The sequence below is a fragment of the Caenorhabditis briggsae genome (genome assembly GCF_000004555.2).
Source record: "Caenorhabditis briggsae complete genome, chrIII, whole genome shotgun sequence".
Lineage (NCBI taxonomy): Eukaryota > Metazoa > Nematoda > Chromadorea > Rhabditida > Rhabditidae > Caenorhabditis > Caenorhabditis briggsae.
In genome coordinates, this window is record NC_013490.2 from 395,695 (window position 1) to 405,791 (window position 10,097).

Here is a 10,097-nt window from a genome sequence, read left to right on the forward strand (position 1 = left end):
GCGTCGATTTTTGTGAGGCTCGTCAGGGGGGCGAAGCCTATGGAAAAACGCCAGCAACGCGGCCTTTTTACGGTTCATGGCCTTTTGCTGGCCTTTTGCTCACATGTTCTTTCCGGCGTTATCCCCTGATTCTGTGGATAACCGTATTACCGCCTTTGAGTGAGCTGAAACCGCTCGCCGCAGCCGAACGACCGAGCGCAGCGAGTCAGTGAGCGAGGAAGCGGAAGAGCGCNCAATACCCACAAGCCTTAACTAATACATAGCAGTGATTGGAGGAAACGCATTTTTCCGAAACACGGAAAACGGAAACGGAAAGGAAATTTTTTCCGCGGAAACGGAAACGGAAAAAAAAAACTTTAAAAATTGGGCGGAAAACGGAAAACTAAAGCGGAAACGGAAATTTCTATATTTCGTATATATTTTCAGGATTTTTTTCCCTTCAAACAAAAATATTTAGACTTTTCAACGTTGAAAGACCATATTTGCATCACTTTGCATGCTTTTTTCAAGCCAGTTTGATGTTTTCGTTGTTTTTTACATTTTTTTTCCGTTTCCGCTGTAAAAAATGGAGATTTTTACGGAAAATGGAAACGGAATCGTAAATATGTTTTCCGCGGAAACGGAAACGGAAAAAAATCTCTAAAAACCGGGCGGAAAACGGAAAACGGAAACGGAAATTCCTCCCATCACTGATACATAGAATAATGTGCTCAGAGACTTGTGCAAGTATTGGCGGCGGGAGTCGAGTTGTTAAATAATTTAACTTTTTGCCGTTTTTATTGGAAAGTTTTTGATTGTTTAAGAGACCCTGTCCGTCGCAAGTATGAAATAAGTTTCCAAAGCAAATAACTCAATCATTGACTGATAATCCGATTTATAACATTTATAATGCTTGAAAGTGCATTAATTGATTGTAAAGTTACTCTTTTTGCAAATGACGTAATCGCTTTATTGGAAAGACGGAGTACTGTGGAAAGGAACTTCAAATAGGTTCTATTCCTCATTGCGAAATCTAATGTTGTCTCAAAGATACTTACTAATAAATCTGCGTCAGGCTGTAAGAAAATCCAAAGTTTTGCAGAAATTCCGCAAATAAAAATGAGCCCAAATGAATTTATCAAGTTGATTTTGGCCAAATAATCGGATAATACATAATTGTAGCTCCATATAACAATCCCAACAAAAATCGATGCAACTAGAAAATAGATGTTCAGACGAAGAAAATAATCTTGCCCAAGGTAAATTGGAGTTAGGATATATGCAACAATAGATGCAATTATGGTAATTGCTAAATTAGCTAATTGAACGTAATTTGTGAGGAACGGAGGGATGATCATTTTAGAGACGTTATTTGTGAGGGAAGGAGAGGTACTTATTATTCAGTTAATTGAAATGAGAATAAAAAATTATGATAAGGATGAGGAATACAATCAAAAGTTAAAAAGTAGAGGATTAGAAAAATGGAGACGCAGTGATGAAGAACTTTCGCATTGTTTGTTAATGAATTATCGTTTTTTACATGATAAGGAGAATTGTGACGTCATATCCGGAAAGACTCATAGGAAGTTGCCTAGTCAGAAACACTGAAAAAAGTAACAAAGAGAGAACAAACTTTGCTCTGTGTAAACTTGAGAATATGAAGATGTCAAGAGAAGAATTTAAAATTCTGAAGATGTTTGTGAAATTGTGTAAAAATGTAAAACTTCCATACTTGTTCAGATTTTTTAGGATTTTAATATTTTGGAGATTCTCGGAACTTGCGGATTTTTCAGAATGTTTGGGGCTTTCAGGACTTTGAGATTTTGCAATACTGTTCAAATATCTCTTGGCTTTCAGATCTTTCACATTTTTTTGCTTTCTAGATAAAACAACTTCCAAAGTTCTTACACAAAAATTGTTTTTCGTATTTTTGCGTTTCTGTTTGTCCAGATGTCTTTCGAAAACACATACTCCAATTATTTATTTCATAACATTCCTTCTTCTTCATCTCTTCGATTTTTGGTCCCACTACGTGCGCTCCGCGAGCCACATCTACGTCACTAGAAGCTATTTTCTGCTCTCTCTTTTTCTCTAAATCTCTCAAGGGACACTTCTCTCGTTCTTCTTTTTTTGTTCCTTAAAGCTCAGAAACAGAAGCAGTTGTCTTCAAATGGTTCATAAAGTAGTATTCATTGTTTCCATATTTCTCAATGTTATACTTTCTATTTTTCTAATTTATAATAATTTTGATAAAATAAGAGTTTATACACATGCCAGAGAAGTTACCAAACTCACCTTATTTTCTGCCTGGATATTCTACACATTTTGCGCAATTTTTAAAGGCGCATTCACTGCAGTTGACCGGCAAAATGTAGTACCAAAGTTGGAGAAGGTCAGGAGAGATATCATCACTGGATATGGATTAATTACAATGCTGGCAATTGTTCCAAGTTTCTTAGTAGTTTTGGTCCGGGATTCGCCCTTGGTAAGTTTTCAATGTTCATAAAAATTTTTGGAAACTATATTCCAGATAATCTACCCATTTGTCTTCATTTCCAACTTCTCTTCGATTTTCATATTTCTATTCTTCATTGTCGCTCATTTCGACAACTACAGCATCCTTCATAAACCATTAAAATTCAAAGCCATAATTACCCTCGTCCAATTAGCACTCTCGCTAATTGCCTCTCTTTTGACTTGGACATTTTCAACCACTGAAAATGCGAGTACCGTGTTCTACATCACCATCTGGTACACTGTATTCTTTTCTGCTGGAATTGCTGAATTTTTCGCTATTTTACGATTTGGAGTCAAAATAAAATACGGCGAAGAAGACCGTGTTGGAGTCTATGAACAAAGAGAGATTGGAGGAAAAATTGATTATAGGTTAGACAAATTTTTGTCGGTTTGCCCAGATGTTCCAAATTTTAGACCTCCCGGCACAACAACTAGCTCAGCACGACGGACAACCATGGCTAGTATGGTCAGGGCTCAGAATCCGGAGAGTGCAATGGAAGTGAGCATATTCAACGAAATTGAGGACGTTCCTCAAAACCATACTAGGTTGGTTGAAAATCAATTTTTTAAAAACAACTGGAAAAAGAGAAATTTCAGTTATATAAAAATCAGTCAATGCAAAATCTGCACTCAAGAATATAACGGTACATTAATCCCAAGAATTCTTATCACGTGTGGACATACAGTATGCGAGGTATGCATCAACAATCTTCTAGACGAAAACCATTCGGTTGTTTGTCCATTCTGCCGAAAATCTACAAGTGTTCCAGGTATGTGAACAGAAGATTTTAGAAATTTTTTAATGTAAAAGTTTTCAGATGGCCAACCTGATCTGCTCCCTAAAAATTTTGCAATACTGGAGATGGATTAATTTTTTTTGATAAATTGATTGCTAAAATAAAGTTTTTGCTTCCCTAAAATTTCACTGACTCACTCTCACACGGTTTGAAATAGTGATGTGCGTAATACTTTTGGGATTATCAGCTGATATTGTCAACCAAATCAGTTTATATCACACAAAAAACGCAATCCCAATGATTCAGCATCAATTTATTAGAATCCTAAACAACCTGAAACCGTTATAACTCTGAAAAATTTGAAGCCAAAATTTTTTTTATCACACGTTGCCTCAATTTTTTATGTCAATTCCTCTTCTGTAAACCATTTTTTGTTTATCCAAATACCCTATTTTCAACTTCTAGACATACATTTTGAAATTCCCGGTCCCTTTTTTCCCAAATCGTGACTAGACCCGTTTTGATCTACTCTGGCGCCAAAAATTCCACTATCGATTTTTCCCGTATTTTAATTTTTTTTTTCCTCTTTTTTTTAAACTTTCAGAGAATAAAATGCTAAAAGGGGGAGATTTTGCAATCGGTTAAATTTGTTCCGAAATCTCTTCCATCGCTTTTCATATTTTTCAAATTGCTTCTTTAATTGTTTCAAATAAATTTCAGATCACAAGCTGCGCCCAACCGTCCGTCTTCATTGGAAATCCCAAAATCTCCAACGATGTCCCCGAAGATCACATGGAGTGAGTCAAAAAAAAAATCGTATTTGCTGTAATAAAAACTACCTTATTCACTTTGAGATTTATTATCTTGGTTCCTCTAAGAGATATTAAAGAATTGTCAACTAATGAAATGTTGAAGATACTATGAGAAAAATTTGATTAAATGGCACAGTTTTGATATCTCTCGTAGGAACTGAGATAATTGAGCTCAAAGTGCACGTATAGGGGCTTCTATTAGAGCAAATACGGTAATAGAACATTTCGGGCCAGGCCGAAAAAGGTCGGTAAAAATGTGTCCAAAATGTATTTGTTGGAATTCTCAAGAACTGTATATTTTTGAAGATGCCTGAATGATGTTAAAAGGTGGGGGAGTTGATTCTGCAGTAGAGTGTAAAAATTGGACCTTTCTCATATTTCAGTTCAAAAAAAAATACCGTAAAACCTGTATTAGAAGCCCCCCCCCCCCATACACTGCTAAGTTTGGGCTCAATTATCTCGGCTCCCGTGAAAGATATCAAAAATGTGCTAACTGATAAATTGTTTATGATATTATAACAAATAAGTTAGCAGTTGACAACTTTTTTATATTTTTGACAAGAGTTAACAATAATTGACTCAAAGTTAAAAGTTGGGTCCCTTCTATTACAGGCTTACGGTAGGCAATTTTCGAGGTTATTGATATTTTGAAATGGTTCGATCATTTAGAACTTTCAAAATTAAAAAGATTAAAAATATTTGATGTTTTCAGCAGTTTTCAAAGCGATTCGAATTCACAACTAATTTTTTTGACTTCTTGAAATTGCCTTTTTTTGACTGAAAATGTGAATTTATGGTTTTTTTTGAGGACTCATTTGAACGTTTTTTTTTCAATTTCAAAATTCTTATGGTAGATCAAATATTTTTTTAATTGGTCTCTAGGAAAGGGGTAAAAATTTCCTTTGGGAAAAATCCCTCCTGGGAAACGGGATGACATACAAAGAAGAAGACAAGCACCCCTCCATTTATTGATTATTAGATAGATACCCAATTCTCTATGTTTTTACTTTTTGAACACATTTTTCAGATTCGTGAAATTTGATCTACTCTAGGCGCCAAGTAGCCCATTATCGATCTTTTAAGATTAAAACCTTTTTTTCCTTTTTCTCTTTTTTTTCCAGAGGACCTTCTTGACATCATTTGAAAATAGACGGACTGTTTTTAAATTTAAAATTTTTTCAGAGAAATATGAGTCTAGTATTGGTTTAACATATTTGAAAATCATTAAAAAACGGATCGAATATTTTCAAATAGACACATTTTTAGAATTAAAAAGAACAAATTTTTTAGGCAAAAAGTCTCTTTTTTTTGTGCTTCTTCCAATGAATTTCAATTTTTAGATTTTTGTGGATTTATGAAAAAATTTTACCTCTGAAATCCCCACGTCTTCCGCACTCTTTTCCCCTTTCTCCATTTATCCCATTCTCAGTAGCCGTCGTTTCCTATAGCTCAATTCCGTCTCCCTGAATTCCAAACCATCAACCATGTTCCCTGTCAACTCCTTCACTTTTAGTGCATATTCTCGGCTATTTTTGGTCCTTCTTCTCCGATCTTGAACAGCTTTCTTCTTGCTTGTCTTTCCTTCTTGTTCAGTCTCCTCATTTTCTTCTTTGGCTCTCCCTTCTCGTTCTTGTCGCTCATTATATTTTTTGCGTTCAAAATTACCTGAAATTAATTCTCTTTCTCGCCAGTTTTTACGGAAAAAAAAGCGGAAATCAACGGAAAAAAAGTTGTTTTTTGAATTTTCTTTTTCTGAAATTTGACCTATTTTCTGTTGGGCAATTTTTTTTCAAAACTTTTTTTTCAAATTTTTGATCTACTAGGGCGCCAAGGATTCACTATTGATTTTGCTTCCTCTTTCTTCTTTTTTTTCTCTTTTTTTTTGTACTTTTTTTTTTATTTTCAAAAGATGAAATAGTAAAAAGAAAAAGTTGAAAATCACAAAAAAAAGATTATAAAAATTTTTTTTCCGGAAGACCTTCTTGACATCATTTGAAAATAGACGGACTGTTTTTAAAATTAAAATTTTTCTCAGAGAAATATGAGTCTAGTATTGGTTTAACATATTTGAAAATCATTAAAAAACGGATCGAATATTTTCAAATAGACACATTTTTAGAATTAAAAAGAACGAATTTTTAGGCAAAAAATCACTTTTTTTTGTGCTTCTTCCAATGAATTTCAATTTTTAGATTTTTGTGGATTTATGAAACTTAAAATTCAAAAAAGATATGACTTTTCAGGTCCAATCCAATCGTCGTCTATCGGCAGCCCAAGCACATTCGTCAACATCGCAAACCCATCCAGTTGATTACCTGCCGCAAAGCCAAATAGAAGGTCCAGGGAGCAAAAAAGGAGAAACGGTAGATAATAGTGCTGAAAATAAGTTAATAACTAAAATTTTCAGCTCAGAAGCTACCGACCTCGTCATACCCTTCTTGGCGCGACCCAGCAGACACCAAGGGGCCATTCAATCCCATCACCAAGCACTTGGACCGACGCTGCTCCGTCGATGAGCCACCAGCTCTGCAGGCACAAAACGTGAAAGGTGAGTTTGTTCTGCAGTACCCAATGAAAACGATTTTCATTTTTTCAAACTTCCAATAACTAGTCTAAAACCTGTAATAGAAGGGCGCTCTTATTGTGAACTTTGAGCCATTTTTCTCGGTTCTTGTCGGACATATGAAGAAGTTGTTAACTAATAAAATGTTCATCATAACATCACAGACATTTTATCAGTTAACCACTTTTAGATAGCTTGTACCGAAATCGAGATAATTGAGCTCAAAGTTGACAGTGAAGGCCCCATTCCACCACTCCATTCATTTATTATAAGAATGATGATAAAAACTAATAGTGAAAAGCTAAATTAATACCATCGACTTCATATTTGCTTTGTTTCCAGGAGATGGATCGAACACTGGGACGTGGAAGTAACTGGAGAAAGCTCGAGGAGTTCAAAGGACCTCAAGAAGAAGAAGAAGAAGGACATCTGGATGTGGATGGAGAGAAGAGAATAGTTTGTTAACTGATCTTAATATGATATATGTTTTCTTTCTTCTTTTCACTGTTCTCTTAGACTGATATCCTTATCTCTCTTTTTGGTCCTAGAAACTTATCACTGTTGTCCGTCCGATGTTCGTCCGATGACTGACTAGGAAGCTATCTCTGAATTATGAAACGTTGTAGATGGGACTTCGGTCCTGTCTATGTCTGACCACTGTTTCAGAGCAGCTGAGAAAGTTATCATTCTCTGTTTTTAACCTTAGAATATTATCAATATCTCTTTTTTGTCCGTCCGATGACTGACTAGGAAGCTAACTCTGAATTACGAAACGTTGTAGATGGGACTTCGGTCCTGTCTATGTCTGACCACTGTTTCAGAGCAGCTGAGAAAGTTATCATTCTCTGTTTTTAGTCTTAGGAACTTATAGCTATTTCCCCCCTCTCTCTCCATCCACATTAGTCTTCTGAAGCAACGGTCAAAGCAGCAATCGAAGATGGAACGGATAACAACCGTTACTTTGCGGAACCTTTGAGGTTTGACTTTCTTCTTCCAATAATAGTTTTTAGAGTGACCAACTAATGATATTTTATCAGATGAGCAAAAATGAAAATTTTTCAGAAAATCGAGAGCTAATAATAAGTGGAAAAGATGGGATTCCCAAAAGGAGTTCAAGAGGCGCGATTCCAGTCATTTTGGCGATTATTCGTCGTCCGTCTTTATTGGTTATTTTGTGATCACCAAGATCGCTTGGGGTTAGTTTTTTGAATACCATACTTGGTCTAATAGAAGCTCACCCTATGTGTGCACTTTGAGCTCAAATATCTCGGCTCCTATGAAAAATATCGAAAAAGTTTCAACTGCTAAATTGTTTATCATGATATCACCCATATTATATCAGTCGGTCAATTTCTGATATCTCTCATAGGAACCGAGAAGATTGAGCTCAAAGTTGACGGTTTGGGTGGGTTTCAATTAGAGAAAATTTCATTAAAAATAGGCATTTTTCGAGGTATTTGACATTAAGAGAGGATTCAATCGTTTCGAAATTTCAAAAAAAGGGCAAGAGTAGTGATCTGTTCTTCATTGATACTTTCTGTAGTTTTCACAACGATTCGAATTCCTACCTACTTTTTTGATTTTTTGAAATTACCTAGATTTTACCGTACTGAAAATGTGAAACTGTGATTTTTTTCGCTATTCTGTTTTAACAACTTTCTTTTCCAGCCCAAAAGCTATTGGCTCCACGTCATCCCCTGCCGGCGCTACTCAGCAAAGACCAAAGGACCATTCTCTTCTATCTGCAACTACTTGGATCGCCGCTGCTCCGTGGATGAGCCACCAGTTCTGCAGTTCTGCAGGCTCCAGACTCAAAGTGGGTTGGTTCTGATTTTGTAATTCTAAAATTTTAATATAATGAAGTTTTGAAATGTTGAAATTCCGAGATCCTAAAATCCAATAATTCTGAAATTCTGAAGTCCTGAAATTCAAACATTCTAAAACCCTAAAACTCGAAAATTTTAAAGTTTCGAATTTCTGAAAATCCAAATTTCTGTATTTCTAAAATTCCAATTTGTTTAATTCGGAAATGCTAAAACTTTAAGGTTCTAACATTCTGAAATTTTAGCGATTCTGAGATTCTGTAATTTTGAAATTGGGAAATGCCGAAAAAAATTTTAAACAATTTTTTTTCAAAAAAGTTTAGTAATTAAAAAATAAGCTGTGTTAAGATTCAGATACCTGAATTTTCTTAAAATTCCTAAATTACTGATTTCCAACGTAGATTGGAACGTTTCGATGGAGTTCAATGTGAGGAGAAAAGAAATGTAATTTCAAAAGTTTTGAATTGATTTATTTTTCCGAATCGAGAGCTCTTTTTTTCTGAAACTATCGTAATTTCAGAACGCCCCCCTTCAGCAGCTTCATCATCGACGTATTCACGAATTCGAAAAAATTTGGGACTGAAAGCATTCAGCAGGATTTTCCGGATGTGGACTTCGCCAGGAAAATTATTAGGACTTTGATTGATTTTTGTGATTTCTTTCTGTTTTTTTTCTTTTCTTTCTTTCAGACGTTTTGGGTTTTAGTGGTTGGGTTTTGGGTAATTGGTGTCGGATGATTAGCAATTTTCTCGTAAAAGCAGAAAATTGGACTAATTTGAAGAAAAATGGACTTAAAAGTATGACATTGGACTAAATAGTGAAAAATTAGACTAATCTAAAAACATTAACCAACAAAAATATAATGGTCAAAAATAATGGTAAACATGCGAAAGGTGTGATATAAAGGTGTAAAAAGAGATGATAAAAACTATGAAAACTCAAAAAACAATTTAACTTCAATGCTCTGCCAGAGTAATCAAAATTAAATATCTGAAAAATATCTAAAAATTGGACTAAAATCTGTACATCGGAATACAATCTGTAAATTGGACTTCGAAATTGGACTAAACCTTGGACTTAAAAACTGGACTTAAAAATAATGTTCAAAAATATAATGGTAATAAAAGTGTGTAAGGTGAAAAATAAAAGGTGAAGAGTGTCATGAAAAATAAACTTTGAAATTTATTAAACAATTTGAACTGGATATAAGAAGGAGCGATTTTCAAAATTTTCAATTTTCATCCCAAATCACTTCGATTTCCAAAATTTCTGGGAATTTGGAAATTTTACGTGATTCACAGAAATTGAACGTTGCAATTTCTGGGATTTTTCACAGAACTCGAACGGTTCGAGTTCTGTGAAAAATCCCAGAAATTGCAACGTTCAATTTCTGTGAATCACGTAAAATTTCCAAATGCCCAGGATTCGAAGCCTTCAATTTCTGTGCAACACGTAACTTTTCGCAAAATTGAAAATCAACAGAAATAATGTAATTAAAACCATATTTTTCATGATTGCGTTGAAATAAAGTATTTCTGGACAAAAACACATCGATTATGACATTTATCAGTAGTTTAGTATTTTCTGTGACGAATTACAGAAATTTGGACCATTTTTGTTTATTCCTTCGAGAATTAAAAATTTTGAAAATCGCTACTTCTTATAT

The 10,097-nt window shown here is 34.6% G+C and overlaps 1 protein-coding gene across 1 annotated transcript; it reads left to right on the forward strand.

Annotated features, from left to right (window-relative positions):
* Nucleotides 1-2,149: 2,149 nt before the first annotated feature.
* Nucleotides 2,150-7,073, forward strand: CBG15192 (the record flags this gene model as incomplete). The annotated part of the gene is made up of 8 exons (XM_045243298.1): nt 2,150-2,464; nt 2,510-2,865; nt 2,911-3,042; nt 3,094-3,266; nt 3,954-4,030; nt 6,289-6,382; nt 6,453-6,586; nt 6,951-7,073. 8 exons carry the CDS (start codon nt 2,150-2,152, stop codon nt 7,071-7,073), a joined length of 1,404 nt encoding a protein of 467 aa, XP_045095644.1.
* Nucleotides 7,074-10,097: the final 3,024 nt, after the last annotated feature.